At 35.5% G+C, this 18,196-nt stretch overlaps 1 protein-coding gene across 4 annotated transcripts in view; it reads right to left on the bottom strand.

Moving 5' to 3' along the window:
* LOC113525843 (diacylglycerol kinase beta) overlaps positions 1–18,185 on the bottom strand; it is an 81,254-nt gene extending 63,069 nt beyond the window's left edge. For 2 of the 4 annotated variants that reach the window (XM_053234291.1, XM_053234290.1), the window contains exons 1-2: positions 15,514–16,064; positions 1,261–1,615 (exon numbers count right to left, since the gene is read on the bottom strand). In XM_053234291.1, coding sequence (XP_053090266.1) covers positions 1,261–1,327 — 67 coding nt within the window. In that variant the 5' untranslated portion in view covers positions 1,328–1,615; positions 15,514–16,064. Of the gene's footprint in view, positions 1–1,260; positions 1,616–15,513; positions 16,066–18,078 lie in introns of those variants that run through there. The other 2 variants (XM_053234289.1, XM_053234288.1) reach the window with 2 other exon arrangements.
* Positions 18,186–18,196: the final 11 nt, after the last annotated feature.

The raw sequence follows: 18,196 nt of genomic DNA, 5'->3' as shown, positions 1-18,196 counted from the left end.
CCTGTTTTATTTTTCAATCCTGTCTTATATTCCAAATCCCCCCATTTTTTTTGTTAGGTTTCTGTTATCTCCACCATGGACAATACCCTGCCCCCCATCCCCCCACCCACCCCAAGACCACCAGAGGGCACCCTCACTCACATTTTTTGAAATTCTTCTTTTGTTGTCTGCCCTGCGTCCTTCCTTGTTTACGCACACCTCTTTTGCATTCCCCTAATTAGTTACCCTATTTAAGTTCTGTGTATTTTCTATGGTTATGTTGTATTTGCACCGTGAGTAGCATTTGTTTTCATGTTCAGTTTTCTTTGTATGTCTTGTCTTGCTTTAGTCAAGTCCTTTGTTTTAGGTTTTTCTAGTTTTGGGGTCTTTTCCAGTCTTTTTATTAGTTGTTTGTCATTAAAATCACTGCACTTGCACCTGACTCCCTGGTTTCATGTGATTTGGATTCTTGCTGTTTCTGCCAAAGTTAATTGCCTGTTATTGTGTTTTGTGATGGTGCTCATTGTCTGTGTGCTTGTGGCTGCACTCAGTGGTGTGTTTACAGGCCTCACAGTGTACCAGCCCATGTTGGATTTCTGCTTGGCCCTAAACTTGGCTGACAGAAACGTATTATTATTAGTCTCTTGGATGGTATTGATGCTATTGATGTTGATATGTATACACCTGAAGATGGTTGAGAGTGTCTTTGAATAGTGCAGATGGGTATGTCTTTGAGAATTTAGTATTATATTAGTATAATAGCAGTATTTCTGAGGACAGCTTCAACTTTCCTATTTTTTATTGTTTTATTATACAAGGCAGTGATTGTTGTGATACTAATATTGAGTTAGTTATAGGCTATGTACCAGTGGGCATCACAAAGACCAAGAATGAGCTAAGAAATATTCATTCTTAGATAAATTTTTATGCATTTAGGAGACAAAAACATGGTTCAGTGGACATGTGAAAATTAAAATACAAACCAAAGCAAATATTATACAGCTAGACATTACAAAGAATCTACGCTTGTATTAAGTACAATTCGATGTGAGTCTGTGTGTTAATTTTTTCTTTAATGTGTGATGTATATGAAAATTGAATTCATAGGGCCCTATGAATGGTGATGAGTTATGAAGGCTTCATTTTGCTCATTTAAACTATACAATTTAAATAATCAAAGCCAGCTGGAGTAACATGAAGGAGCAAAGCCAGCATGGAGACCTAGGATTCAGACCATCAAGAACACACTTGCTCTGTGGATGACTTTTGCTTGGTACTCACACTCGCTGTATTGCTGAAGTTGAGAGAACTCGGCTGGGCTCAGACACACCCAGCTACTGTCGCCCATCTCGCTGGCCGCAGTGTGTGTGGCGAGGAGGGGTGTTTGGAGACGCCTCTGATTAGCCCTGGTTGAAATAGGAAATGGAGGTGTGCATGACTGGCATCATCCCAACTCCCTCAGTGACCAGATGGCAAAAAGGTGGTGCTGGAGTGGGGAAGCGCAGGAATGGAGAGCTGAGAGGGCACAAGTGCAGAGTCAAGGTGAAACGGACAAGGTGTGACAGGAAGGGGTTGTGATTTGCACTGCAGGGAAGTTCACACAGGAGAGAACTGACTGTCCATGAATCACAGCAACCTACAGAGACAAACAGACAATTAAATACTATTATACCTACTTCAATCATAGAGTCTTCGGGTAAATGTATATACAGTAATCAATAATCATTAATGGCTTCATAATATAAATTAATAGTGTGAATAACTACTCTGTATTTACTAGTAAGTATAAGTAACCAGAGTTTTTGTAAGTTATACAAATATCAGAGGCACAACAATTAAATGCTTTAAGACAATTAGTGTCCTTTATTCATGTGTATTAAAGTGTCAGTCAACATAGTACAGTACTAGGTCAGATTGAAAAAAATCTGAAAAAATTTGCATCCACCAATAGCAGTGCCTTATCCTATCCCACATTCCAGAATAACAACTGTAGGGCCAAATCTGTGTGTGACTTGTTTGACAAGTATGACAGAACACTGGGACAGAGTGACTGACCCAGTCACTGATCACCAGACCTCAGTGTGGGTTTATTTGGCATGTCAAATTCAAATTCAACAAACTACATTTTATTAAATCCACTGTCATATTGCCAAAGGGTCTGAGTATTCCATCATGTTTTTTGAACAAGTCACACATTGCAGTCTTCATCCTGGAATGTAGCAATGACATTGTTTGTGTTCTGCTTGGACATAAAAATATAAATATATAAATATATATATATATATATATATATATATATATATATATATATATATATATATATATATATATATATATATATATATATACATATATATATATTTTTTTTAAATAGCCTTTAGGAATGCCTTTGACAAAAGAAGAATATATTGAAATCATTCTCATGGCTGGATAAGGAAGCTGTCACAAGGTTGCGATAGACTTTAACAGGAAACATAGCAAGCAGATCACACACAACACTGTTGCCAAACTTATCAACAAATTCAAAAAGACTTGAAGTGTTGCAGACCAACCGAGAAATGGACGTCCACAAACATGAACTGACGAAGGCACGACTGACGTGGTGCCGGCATACATAGTCCCCTACGTACGGAGACCATTGGGACACCCTGCATACAATAAGGCTATGCTATTGGTGGATGCAACTAATTCTTTTGGCCAGGGAGCTTATGTCAAATCTGATATGATACTGATCCAAAATTTCAAATCAGTTTTGGCCCAATAATGATATTCAGCATCGGAGTATCATTAAAATTTAAATAATTATTTAAATTCAATATAGGAAGAAGTGCTATACATATAAACATTTCTTCATTTTATATTGCTGAAAAGGTGTCTATATCATTAATCCCAAATTCTACTCCATAGAAAACAACATAGCATTGGTCTTCCACACCATTTCATGTTCAAAGGGCCGGTTAGTAGCTGAATCACATATGTGCATGGCCTGCCTCTGCGCTCAGTGTGCAGCACCAATCAATGCATCTCCCTCTCTGAGAACAGAGTGAGGTTTAGCGCAGTGAAAAATCAACAGCAGTTTCCCAGCACTGCCATGGGGAATGGGAAGAACAGGAGATCAAGGCCCATAAAACCTCTGTTAGGAGACTGATCAAGAGGAACTGCAATGATGAAGTGGGTAGAAGCAAAGAGAAAAGAAATGAAAAATCTATAGGTGATGTTCTATTTGCTAAGGCATGCCAAAGATGAATATTCATTCTGTTTTATTTTGTGGAAAACCAACAGATTTCATGGATTAACAGCACACAAGTGTATGTAAGATGCTTCCTGAATTATACATCTCTTTACTTTCTCATTACTGCTTACTATCTAGAATCAGTATCAGTTCTACTGTACAATCTCAAACAAAACAATTCATCGCAGTGACATAATCAGAATACCTTTTTGTTTAACTGAAATCAACATATTTATTACATAGTGTTAGTGTTGATTGGTTGATTTGATAAATTTGATAAATCTTCGCCTCTGGCAGTTGGGATAAAAATTAATTAGCTGCAAGCAAATATCAAGAGGCAAAAGAGCAAGAGGACAGCAGGAGTTAAATTGGGATTTAGGAAGTTGGGGCATGCCAGTAATATGGGAAAAGTATCATTTCATTTATATGTTGCTGTTTGGAGTTGCCAAAATTCATCAAATGAAAATATGATTAAAACAAGTTTCTAACAAATCTGTTTATGTCCTAAATGTTTAATTCACTATTGGGTGCCCAGACTTTAATTATTTGCAGCTTTGTCAAAATACATAAACTTTCAAAATGAACACACACTTTGCCGATCAATCTTACATATGCAGCCAGTGTCTTTGACTGAAGAAATGACTGTAGAGCTCAGCTCTACTCGCCATTCACACAAATGAATTTGACACCTAGTTTTAAAACATGACCATAATCAAGACTCCGTGCTGCACAATTAGCACTTAGTCTGTGTAATTGTCTTAGAAACATTATGAAAATGTAATTATTTTAATATTTTAAATATTTAATTTAATTTAATGTTTATTTTTTTGTATAATGTATAATGTTTTAAAATTTTAATGTTAATTTTCTAACTTCCAATTTTCTGAACATTATAACATTTCTATGTATACATATATACTAAATATAGTACAGGCAGGTCTAAAGACTTAAGGGCCCACACACATGCCACAACATTTATATCAGGTTGATAAATGTAAACTCACTGGGTTTTATTTTAAGCACATAATAAATGGAAAAGTAGTGCATCCAAAATAGCCATAGTGATGTTTTTGTTCCACTATAATTCTGGCACAAGAACGCATTAAGAAAAAAATCTAATAGTGTCACACAGTCTTAGTGCAGCTGATGGTAATGTGTCAACCTTGCATGGACACGACTGACATCTGTTATACCTGTTTAGTCCCTTTTAAAAACATGACATTTAACATAGACTAAACTAGTGAGAAAAGATATTGGCCAAGTATCACATTCATCCTAGAAACACCCCTGCTACTATCAACAGGTTTTTGAGAGCAGTCTGGAGTGCACAAACTCTGTAAAAATGGCATTTAAAAATAATGAAAAAACATGAAAAAACTTATTTTTATTGAGATATAAGACAAAGTAACGTTTTTATTGACAAAGAACAAAAGGATTTTATGCCATTTCTATTCTATGGTTAAAAATCACTGCCTGGTTCCCTGCTTTTGGCCTGTATGTATAATGAATTAGATGTGTAAATAATCAGTTATATGGTAGATTCATATAATTATGATAGTTATACAGTAGATATAACCAGTGCAAATACATGTGATGACATGGAAAGTACTAGTAATTGTGGTCAGAAAAAAATCTAATATTATATTTATAAACCATGATTAAAGGTTGGGAAACTATAGTGAAATCATGAATACATGCCTAATCATAATGAATAAATTCAAATGTCTTTTCACAAAAACTGTCATTAATAAAATATTGATTTATATTATGCTGGAGTTTTCGATATATTCAAGGCCGTGAGAATATATTCACAATAAGTGATGCTGGTGTACTTTAAACACATTAAACAGGAAATCGTTCCAGAACTTGGAGGTGTTGCCAGATATTCTGGTTAATGTAAGCTTGATAAGCGCTCTTTAGTTGCTGTTTAGCTGTGAGACTATCCATAACCATCCATAGATTTTCATTGTAACCCATCACTTTGTTTTATCTTTGTCTCATCAGAGAGGCAGCTAACCATCACAGGAACTTAATATAGGGCATGTTAATCTTTCAAAGATGGACACTGATTGAAACACTGATTTAGATTGGGTTTGATTAGTGGTGCTTATTCATGTTTAATTAAATGATTTGATTTAAAAGAATCTGATAAGGGTATGTGATGGTCTGAAAATGACAACGGCTATATAAATAACAACAATAGCTCCTAATGAATGGCAACCGTATGTACGTATACAGTATATGTTTAAAATTCACATTATGTATTTAATCTTACAATATATTTTTGTCTATAAATCAGGGGTGTTACGTTTGTTGCTATCCCATAACAACAGTTATGCATTTCTATTTCTCCTAGAATATCCGAACTCAAGAATTTCCGGGAGAAATGGAAAAATAGATTTTACTATTCCTATGGGATAACCATGGATCACTGAACAGACGTCATTTTTGAGTGCCTATAATCGAAACTCTTTATAGTCCTGCCAAATGTGACATCAGACTCATTATGAATCCTAATTTGGAAACATGAGATTCAGATACATATATGTAGTATTAGCATGACTTGCAACATGATTTGTTGGTGACTGATTTGTTGGTACCTCCGTAGTCATCAACACAAGCTTTAGCCTTAAAGAGAATGGCTTTAAATAAAACTTTGTACTTCTGCTTCTTGAAAGTCAAACATACACTGAGTTCTATCAGAACAGGATATTTTAGTATATAATTTTTGGAGACTGGTGTTTCTTTAAAAACTAGTATTAGCATTACTTCTGTATATATCACTGCCAGTGAAAATTTTGTGGACACAAAGTCATACAAAAAATATTTGGAGACAACAGACACAGGCCTGCTCCACCACACCTTAAACCAATCACACTAATTTAAGAGAGATGTCTAACCATCTCCACAAATCTCCTGCAAAAAAACACACACACACACAAAAAAGCAAAATATCACTGAGAAATGTATAGATTTCATTGTTTCAGTGTATGATATTTTTCTCCAAACTCTAATTAGTTTTTATCATGTTCCATATTAACAAGAAATTTGTCATTTATTAAAATGTCCCCAAACCTTTGAGTCAAACTAGGTGTGCAACTTCCAAAGAAACAAAATTCAAAGACAATCAAAGGTGGAATACTGATAAGTAAGATAAGGAGAATGTCAAAATCACACAACAGAGCTTTGGTCTCTTAGCTGAACATTTCTTCATCTATAACAATCTTACCATCTCTTTCCTTTTCTCTTTTTTTAGTCATAAATGTAGAGTTATCTTTTTTGCTGTGTTTATAACTGTTTCCATTCCTGACTTTGTTTTTATTTTTAATCAGAAATGAATGAACCTATTTTAGTTCTACTGTAACTTTGACCTATGAAGTTTCTTAAATGATGCAAAGGTGATACTCTGTTTATAGTTTTTTCCATCATCCTGAGCCAGAAATAATATGATGGAATATAAACAGATGAGTATAATTTCCGTCTGCTAGCTGCTGCTGACTTAAGAGCCCGTTTTAATTGTTTAATATTTTTATAGCCATATGCCAGTGTAGACTTGTAGAAGACTATAGAAGCTACACTAATCTTCTGCTATGACCATAACAAATAAATCAATTAAACATTAGCTGTGCAAATATCAAATTCAGGGGAAAATTCTTATCTCAGTTTCATGTATTCTGTCATTGTGATTGTGATTCTACATTGCATGTATGCAGATACCAATTATGGTGAAATACAATTACGGTGAAGAAGCTGAGAGGCAGTTTGGTAATGTCACCCTAGCAAATAACTGAGCATCCATAAACACAGATACACACAATGTTACTGTAAGAAATGCCCTAAGGTATGGTGGAGCTGTAATGGCTGTAGTCCACACACGCATACACATACAAGACTCAAGTTCTTCAGTATCACTCAGTTGCTGTTACAAGTTACATTAAATTTTAGCTTGACATTTTGGTCATGGTGATATTTATTTGACTGTATTTAGTCAATTTATGTACACTGGACGGTATTGTAATATTAGCACTGTTAAATATGTGTCATTATCACATTGCACAGAACTGGCTGGGTAAGAACTGATAAAGTCACAGTTCAGAGTGGTTGACTGCAGAAATGTCAGTTACAAGAGTTACTTATGAATAAAGTGAACAATATGATGGGGATTATAATATGATTGATAGCGGGCATAATATAGTGTCTGTGTGTATTCTGGCACAGTGATTCAATTACCTGTGTAGAAAGACACCAAAGTTCTAGTTCTAAGAACAGATTAGGGATTAGAGATGGGATAAGGAATAAAAACCATATTAAAAGTCAGTGAGTTAAATTCAAACATTTGACCAATACTTATGCAGGGAAAGTTCTCTGTATTCAGACTTTGTTTACGCAAGTGCTTAAGTTTGAGCCAGCCATTCATATTATTAAATTACCTGTGCGTAGTTCAAGACTCTAAGATTGTCAGATTTTTCTTGAGTAGAAATATCCGAGACCTGTTTTTTCAGTAGCATCTACTCCATCACTTTTCAACACTTGACTTTAATCTGGAGTGCTAGAAATCAGGGAGTTTTTATTTTACTCTTTCTTTTTCATTTTTCTGTATTTGTATTTTTGGTATTTATTTACTGTTTTATTAATTCTTGGATGTTAGTCGAATTTGTCCTCTGTTGCTGTGGATTTCCTAAGGCCTTGAGCCAACATGCATGGCATGTGTCCGTCTGCTCGCAGTGCAGTGTTTGATCAGTCTCCATGTATCTGTTTCTTTCCTTGATGGCACAGTTTGACATTCTCAGTACTTAGCTCTCCCTTCAACAATGTGTCTGTGTTGCTTTGTAGGTCCATGGTGCAGCGTTCAGTACGGTTGTGCCTGGTGGCGCAGCAGCTGTGCAGGCTGTATGAGACGTTGCGGAGGCCTTTAGTGGGACTGTGAGCAGCTACGCCACTGAAAAAATCACGGCAGCTTTTGAAGGACTCTGTATATGTCTGTTTTTTTTTTTTATTTCTTGTTTGTCTCTGTCTTGTAATTGTAAATTAAGATATTATTATTATTATAAACACAATGAGACAATTTAAAAATAAACAAATACATAACAGACTAATACGATGAAATATAATTAAAAGATAAATATGTTTTTAGGAATCTTGTATATTTCCGATATATTGCTGCATGAATAGTCATAATGGTAATTATCATGTTAATCACTGCAAATTGAGTTTACTTTAACAATATGGCTTCCATGAATGTTATACAGTAGCTTACAAATTAGCACTCTATCTATCACATCCTATTTTTTGCTTGATAAACTAGAAGTACAGGGATGTACAGTAATGTGAAGCTTTTGCTGCAGGGGAAAATGTGTTATCTACTGTTGAGAGCCAGTGACCATTAATTACTTAATTAATTATTTTTTTTATTTTATTTTTTATTTATTAACTTTTTTAAATTTAATATTTGCCATAAAAATGGCATTCCATTGTTTGCTGAGTGTATTCACAATGCCCAAGACATAAATTTTAGGTTGACATATTGTGGTTATCAAACTGACAGATAGTAATGCTGGATTAATACTGTGCAAGGAAAGATACGATATTTAACAGATATGTTAAATACATCAGATCTAATTTTTAAAACTGATGTATGCATGTTATAATATTTGAAAGCTACCAGCAAAGTTGAATATAACCATTTTTCTTTTGCATTCTTTCCTTTTTCTCAAAATGCATAAAATACATATTTTTTGTTCTCATTCAGTTGTTTTCTCAGACAACATTAGAGACTAGGATGCAGGATGCAGTAAGACCGGTAAAGCCAGTAAACATATAAAGCATTGAAAAAAGAAGAGTCAAGGTTAACAGGTGTGTGTGTGTATGTGCGTATGTGTGTGTGTTTATATACGTGTACATTGTTAATGGGCTGCTACAGGCACGTGCTGATCTGAAGGATGGGGCGACCCCTCCATGCAGAGAGGGATTCTGTTTGCTCATCCAGTTGCCTAGCAACCTGACGTCATACATTTGCAAGGAGATGAAGTGAAACAGGAAGGTTTGGTGTGTGTGTGTGTGTGTGTGTGTATGTGTGTGTGTGTGTGTGTGTCTCTGTGTGACTATTAGAGTACCTGTCTGTAGCCTAGCAGCATAACAATATAAGAACAAAAGCAATCAGGAAATGCAATGCACATCAAATATACCACATATTATTTAAATCACTTTTGATTGTCAGTTAAAGCTCTTGTTTTTCCTATTTCCAGAAAGTATCAGTGATGGCTCATTTTATACTTTTCGCCTGATGCTGCTCTGAGAACAACCAGGTCAAGGATAGCACCGCCTCCTTCCTCTCCAGATACCTCCTTAAATCCCGGCACTGCCAAGCCGCCACTGTTGGGCCCTTGAGCAACCGTCTGTTCTCCAGAGACACCACAGTATGACTGACCCTGCCCTCTGACCCCAGCACACAGATGCAAAGAAAATAATTTAAACTGCACCTTTATTTATGTGTATGCATACGTATGTGTGATAATACATATTATTATATGTCTTACATCTCTGTCTTAAGTGTTTTTAGGGTTGTTTAAAGGCGAACATTGCTTAAAAAATAAAAATAAAAAAAGCAAAGTGCCAACGTTTCAGTTCTGAACTTGTAACAGACAGTGTATGTACAGTTTTAGGACGCTGTACTTTGTATTATAAGGCTAGAGTTTGTTGGAACAGGAACAGGAACAGGTTAGATGAGGTAGGATTTCATCTGGTTTATTAATACTATGTTCTATATTTGAACACATTGAGAGACAAATCGGAGCATGTTCATGTTTAAAACATAAGAAGGGAGACTTTAAAGAAAAGGCTCTTAGACAGAGTCAGCGTCAACTGCGCTGTCGTCCTCCATAGCTCACCTCTATTCACAGAGATAATGAGCCTGAGTCATTCAGGTATTCAGGCTACACAGAAAGAAAAAGAGGAATGAACATTTCCCTGTTGGACAGTCTCTCTTTCACATTTCATCTGTCAACTATCCTGGCACGGACTACATTTCTCTGAATTCGGCTTGGCTTTTAAAATACATATTTTGTACGGCCACTTAAGGGACAATCAGAGCCACATTTTTCTTTTTTTCTTTTGTGCGGTCAAACAAGAAGACTTTTCAATGATAGTCAAGTTCAGGGTTATATCTTCTTTTGCTTAATTAAACAGTAGGTGTCTTATAATAACGGCCTGTTTGCTCTTTCTTTGTCTCACAGCAGAACCTCCATGTACTTTCCCTGATTGCCTATTCCACTGACACTCCATTATATTCTCCCCAATATAGTAGCCTGTTTAAATCTCCCCCTCATATCAATTTTAAGTCATGCTCTCCATCTTATCCCCTCTCTTCCTCTTTCTCTCACTCTCTGTCTATCTGCCTCCCTCTGTATCTCATTTTCCCCCTTGAACAAGCAGACTGGTTTTTAATTACACTTCTGTTGAAGTAGAATTTATGTGCCTGTGCCTCTCGCTCACCTCTTTATGACAGCCACACCCAATGATTGTCTACACAACACGGCTGATCTAATAAAAGCTTTTCTCTCATCCACTGATTATATTAGACAGTTTATGGAAAGTAGCAGAAATGTACCCATTAAACTCTTAATGACGACAGTTATATTACCCCACACACAGTACCTAAAACACAGTTGTCTTTCTGTTTAGCGAATAAAGCACCGCGTTGCTATCACAGTCTTAAGATTATTTAGTCCTAAAGCAAAACACCACAAATCTTAAAACACAAAACCTCTAAAATTTTCCCTCCAAACAATCTCCATTAGCAGGAGTTTTCCATTCTAATTTAAAGAACAGTTTCAAAATAGTCCAATATTATATTTAGTTCAAAACATTCATAAACAGAACAGATTAAAGACCAGCGTTGTCAAGTAATTTCACAAACAACATAAAAATCAACAGTTAAATATTGTACATAGTTTTTAAATGCAGTTGAAATTGCAATATTATGCTGTAGTGCTGTTTGACATAATCCAGAGCCACCATTTGATCTCAATTCCTGCTTGGCACTTTAATTACACCACATTTTCCATGCAGCTCTCTCTAAAAAGCATTAAATGTACCTTTCAGATTTTTTTTTTGCATTCTTCATGGCAAATGGCCTGCCTGAAACTGAATTATGTACATTTTTTATGTCATGCGACAAGTTCTGCTACCCTAATGGAATTTGTTTCTTTGAGAAAGCATTTTGAATGATATCTCTGAATCTCTAACTGCTTCGCTGAAGAAGCTGCATTGCCAAATTAGGACACTGATCACACGTGGGATTAAAAAAAGCTGCAGAGATATAGTACTGTCCACCACATTGCTATCATCCTCATCCTACAACAGGGCCAAACACAGACATTAAATAGAAACCTGAAAAAAGTGGCTGATCATAAGACACTCACAGGCTAAGAGGTTGGTAATTTGGATCTTGCAAACAACCGAGCACCCATAAACACACACAATGCTACTGTAATAAACACCCTCAGGCATGGCGGAGCTGCAGTGGCTATAGTCACACAAACACACACACACAGGACACCGTCCTCCAGATCCTCCAGTAACACTCAAGTTACATTAGACTTTGACTTGACTTGTCATAATGATTTGTATTTGTAGTAGATTTAAGTGCACTGGACTGTAATGTAATATTAGCACTGCTAAATACTGTATATGCCATTATCACATTGTGCAGAAGTGGCTGGGTAAGAAGTGATAAAGCCACATTTCACAGTAGGAAACATCACTCACAAGTGTTCCGCATGAAATAGTGAATAACATGATGGGAGTTATAGTATGATTGATAGCAGGCATGTTGTACTTAAGTCTACTAGTTTGCTGAAATGGAAATTAAAGTAGAAGGGCTGGATTAAGTAAACATAACTGATAAGATTCCTAGGTCATTCCTATTTATCTTACAAACATTTGAATTACATATGAAAAAAAAGTACTATGTATTTTACACCACAGCGCTGCTGAATTCTCAAATCTCTCAAAATTCTCAAAACTCTCAAATCACTTGGATGGTAATTTGGTTGCAACACACCACAGCTTTATATTAATGCACTCGTACTAATGTGCTCTGTTATAAATGAATTTTAAAAAAGTGTGTACATGTTAGAGGCGGAGCTCTTCCTTTAGGTTTTCTGACACAGGAAAGTCTAGAGGACTTTGTGGTTTTTCAGTAACATGACAAGCTGCATTTTTTTAGAGAGAGAAAAGAGAGGCTGGTGAGGGAATGACTGTATATAGCTACTATAACACAAGAGAAAACAGGAACTAATTTGTTTCTTGGATGTTCCGCAACATTAAACATAAATATAAACTGATAAAATATACAAAGTGTCATTCTTAATAAATAATAATTTGTAATCTTTGGCAAATTACTGTGGTATAGACTGAATAAAACACTTCGGGGCATATTATTATAAGAAAAGAATCAACTTTGGGGTGATAACAGTAACTCTGCATTACACAGGACTACATCACACCGCATTGTTGTTGATTATCTTCCTATAAAATATGCACAGTTGTTTTTTATTCCTTACATACTGCATAATTTATACTGCAATATTGCCTAAAATAATTTAGAGGATTTAGATATAAACACATACCTTACTAATATTGTATACTGAAAGCTTAATAAACAAAATCAGTATTTTTTAAAATCAAAAACACCAATGGCACAAGTGGGAAAGCAGTCAAATCTCTCATTAAAACACACACACACACACACACACACACAATGGAGGTGTCCACGAAAAGTTTTACTGCTGCTATAGGAACTGAAGGAATTTTTCTGCATGATGCATTAGCAACATTAGCAACCTAGTCAATTTGTTTACATCTTTATCACATAGCTGGTGTTCTGATTGATGGGAAAAGTTTAAAACGCTGATTCATATTTTCTTCATGTTCATAAGCAATTATGAAAATAGCAACATTAATACTATAGTGTTAACAGAATTAAGGCACTGTTTGAAGAGAGTGAATTCACCACCACCTGTTAGGCCTCTTGGCTAATTTGTGTGCTTGAGTCGCCTGCTTTGGATAGGCAAAATACGATAACGCAGAGCTGTGCCATCACTCTGTTCAGGCAATATCACTCATTTTGCATCTCTACCCATTTTCACATGATTTCAAGCATCTGTGAGTCATACTTATCCAAAACAAGCACAGTTTTATTATCACAGTTTTTTATTCATATGATAGCATTTTGTTGTTGGTTTTTTTCAGTCTTTTCTTTTAAATAAAAAAATTCATATCCTGATATCAGACCAGTACCAACAAATGGATTATACACTTTAAGAAACCCTTAATCGGGAAATCCTGCCTTTCATAAAACACTTAAATTAATTATGTGTAGTTGCCTTTGCTTTAATCTTGTATCAATTTTATCTTTTCTCAATATATTAATAAATTAGTCTGTTCTGTCTCTTCTGAAAATTCCAAGTTTCATGACCATTTCGTATAATGATTCAAATGTTTCATTAATATTGCATGATTTCTGAAAATTGATAGTTGTCTTAACATAAAAAAACCATACAAGCTTATAAGAACTCATAAATAAATTTATACATTTAAGGATATTACAATACTGTCTTTTACTATCTTCTGGTTGTTTGTGAGCTCAAAAATACTGCAACTATTTAGAGAAAGCTTGGATGGATGTCATGGCAACAGAAGGTTTTAGTTTGAAATTGCAATGCAATGACCAAAAAAAAAAAAAAAAAGCCACAATCTAAACAGGACATGCTCTATTTCTCTTAAACTTGCTGCCCTCTGTACAGTCTCATTTCAGTGTCTCTTAATGGAAATAAAAGTCAGTAAAGAGGTGTAAAATGAGATGGTGAATGGCACAAAGAACCCATATAGAACTTGATTCACTCTCTGATACTCGGAGCATATAAATATAAATAAATAAAGAAATACATACATACATATCAGAATAAGTACATACCAACATGGTCTCCTCTTAACTTGGTAAAATGTATGATATAGCATGTATGTAATATAAACAATTATAACAGTGATATTGACATATACATACATATATATATATATACATATACACACAGACACACACACACACACAATTACTGACCGGTAATTGCATTCAAATGAACAGTTAATGGAATTATTATTTTAGTGATTAAATCTTATGACTGGAGTACTTGATCTTTAGCAGGATTCAACTCTGATTCTCCTAATATGTCAAATAAACATTCTTCTAACATTATGCCAACATTTATTTGGTCATGATCATAAGAAATTAAGGACATACTGAAAAAGTCATCTGAGTTAACTACTTAATATATGCTTAACGTATGTAATATTGTATAGATTCTTGGGATGTTCTTTTCCCAGTAGACTTTGACATATTATTTGACATAATTTGTACATACACATTCATACACATAAAGAGAGCGATTAATGTCCGTATCATAGATCTTTACAAGACCCGAAGAACCACAACCTCATATGTTTGTACAATGAGCTGTAATTAAGCATGGTATTTGAGATTTCTCTTAGATCATATCTAAGCAAGCAAGCCTTGCTATTGATTACACCCTCCACATGTTGGGAATGTACATATTAGCTCTACAGAAGTATTTGATTAGAAACAAGGCAGACTGGTAGTCAATGTTGCAGTGCAAGAAGTGCAAAACCTAAAGCAAAATGGTTGAGCGGTGTATTCGTCTCAACATAACCGAAATCCATTCCCACAGACTCACTACAATTTACTATTATGGTATTTATCTTTTTGGTAAGAGGCTGTGCAGGATGTAAAATGTACACACAGTAGGCTGATGTTTTTCCCATACAGAAGACTACATAAACCATTGGATCATAATGAAGTAGTAACCATGTTCCCCAACCTGACAATCTACTACATATATACAGTCATACTGAAAAAGAATGTCATGTAATATACAATATTCAGCCAAGCTACATACAGTAAGTATGTGTTTAATTATGTGGGTAAATAAAGCTTAAACATGGCATTTATATGCAGTTTTAGAAAACCAAAACATGCAATCAGCCTAATGAGACCCAAAATTAAACATGACAATCAGTTCCTAAACGCCTGCCGTCTGCTTGTAATAAGCATTACAGTATATAGAGCACAAGTGTAATGCCGAGAGCTAAATGGTCACAAGGATGTCAGTCATCAGGTACCTACATTCTGTGTATCACATATACAGACAAAAATGAATGAAAAACAAAAGTGGCTCACAGAGAACAAAAAAGAGAAAACAGCAGAAAAACAGGGCATCACATCCTACCTCTGGTAATCCAGGTGATGATATCATGAGCTTCTCAAATGGTCAGAGCACAGACCCGCTTACTGGCACGCAGGCACGAGCACAAAGCTACAGGCAGCAGTGTACACACAGCACTTGAGCCTTTTTACTCAGTGGCAACATCTCCCCCTTCCAGCATGAATTAATTAAACATCTCTCCTCTCGTGATTATCCGTCTGCTGTTTCTATGCAATGCTCTCCTCTCAGCTGCAGTGTGCAGAAATGTCTCTGCACTTTCTTTTCTGACAGCCTGTTTACACAGAGACGACTGCTCTCCCTCTCTCGCTTTTGCTCTCTGACTCTCTCTCTCCCTCTCTCTCTCTCTCTCTCTCTCTCGCTCGTGCTCTCTCGCTTGTTTCCACCCCCCACTCCATCGACAGTACAACATCAGTGTGTCTAATAGGGCCAGTGTGACCACTGTGAACCAGCCCAAACATCACAGCCCATGCCTCATTGCCCTACTCTCAGTTTGTCACATTTCTCACCACAGCCTTACTATTTTGAGCACATGTATTTATCTGTGTGATCCCATGTATTTGTTTAGATGAGAAGTAAAAAAAATAGAGATCCTGTGTGTGATGTGAGATAAATCCTGAATGACATCCTGAAACCTTAATGTACTGATTTCTACCTTTTAAACCTTAATTTATTGATTTCTATTTACAGACAGCAAATTAATTGGTCGTATTTTCATATTCATATAATGTATGTATCATCTTTTGCTACATTACCAAAAAAGTATTAAAATGAAGGACACATAGCATAGCATTTCCCTGCTAGTCCAGAGATATGTGAGTCATTGTATGTAGAAATAACACTACAACCGTCTCTGTGTTGTATTTTCAGAAAACGTGACTTTACAGACTTGCTGATTTTGTCACTTGTTGTGACACAGAAATGATCAATCACCCCATCTAATTAAACACGCAGAATTTATATTTTCAGTATTTTGTTTTCACTTTCCCCAGTTTGCATCATATCCACTGTAAAAAGACACCAACATGCCCCTGTTGGCTTCATTAGTGACAATGGGTCATGTGTTCATTCTCTCTCAGGCAGCCAGCTAGGACACACACACACACAAAAAAAATGGTTGAAAATTATTTTCAGTGACCAAATTCTACATAATAGTGTAAGTGCTGATTTACTGCCAATATTTCTCTTTAACTTTGCCCAGTATCAACCAGAATTTGCCATTATTGCACTCATCGGTGGTCATAGTTTCAATTCACTTCTGCAAACATTGTTAAACTTAGCACCCCTGCACAAAGTCAACCCCGCCCTTTATTGATATAGACAATGGGAGCAGTGGTCATTAACATACACAATCAACACCCATAAATGGCCAGTTCTTCCCCTGGACAAAACGTCTGGATAAAAAATGCAGTGCCAAACCACAACTGAAGTGATTTTTTTGTATTTAGATGTCTTTTAATGTTATATTTAACATAATATTAATTAGTAACAGATTTCTTTGCAACTATCCTAAACAAAGCTGACACCACAAAGACTGTCACTAATAAAGGTCTAAAATAAATATGTCGGCACCAATTCAGTGACTGTCATTGACTTGTTATTTAACACACTTTACACCTGCAGGAAGTAAAAACAATAAAGCTTCATATAATAAGTTTTGATTTTGCAAAATCAAAATGCCTCACACAAACCTAAAACAGTGTACTAAATTTGAAAGTGAGATGATGAGAAGTGAGTGGAAAATTCATAACATATAATAACAACTGATCTCCATGATGGAACAAAAGAATGTCTGAGTTAAATATATTTTTAAATGATGCCTCTCTGCAAATAGTATACATATATATATATATATATATATATATATATATATATATATATATATGTACAGTATATAAGACTCAAAAGGAGGTCGCTGCTTATCAGTTAAATTTCACTGTTACAGTCATTGTTCAGCTAAACTTCAACACTAGCACTTCACTGCTTAATTTGTAGAGCAGACAAATGGACAAAAATAGCTCAGAAGTGCTCCTCCTATACTTCTCTACTTCTACGTTCAAAAGTAGACTGTTTTCACGCAGCGTAACTGAGATTTGTTTTCTTTTCTTCTTTTATTTACCCTTGCTTTATTTATTTATTTTTTTTTTTCTATTTCATTCTTTTATACTTGGCAAAAGATTTCATTTACAAACCTGCTAATACGCTTTGTATTAAACAAGAGTTTATTATGACAGGACATAAGCTGCTAGTGACTTTGCTTGGAACTTACCTCAGTGCTGCAACAACAGGTAGTGTTATAATAACAGATATTAGGTTACCACAGAAAAGCATTTAATTAGTGCCTGTGCCATATATTCTTTGTACTGTGTTGTAGATGCTGAATAAGATGTAAAACATCACAAGCAAAAGCACGTAAGTTGGTCAAAGGTGAAACAAGACACAACGCACTGCGTCATCTTCTAGCCGTGCTATCACAAGAACAAACTGCCAAAGACACAGCAAAACAACCATGCACTGCAATGACATGACAAAAATTAAAACATGATATAAGATAACGCTGTCTATCTCTACCTCTTTCTCTCCCGCTCTGTCTCTCTCTCACTCTCTTCTTCTTTTGTCAGTCTCTCTGGGACTTTCCCCTCTGCTGTGATGAGTTGAGACTCTGCTTCATACCAACAGAGCATTTGCT

The sequence above is a fragment of the Pangasianodon hypophthalmus genome, chromosome 5, assembly GCF_027358585.1.
Source record: "Pangasianodon hypophthalmus isolate fPanHyp1 chromosome 5, fPanHyp1.pri, whole genome shotgun sequence".
NCBI lineage: Eukaryota > Metazoa > Chordata > Actinopteri > Siluriformes > Pangasiidae > Pangasianodon > Pangasianodon hypophthalmus.
The sequence above is the reverse complement of the archived record's forward strand: the minus strand, read 5'-3'. Positions and strand labels throughout refer to the sequence as shown.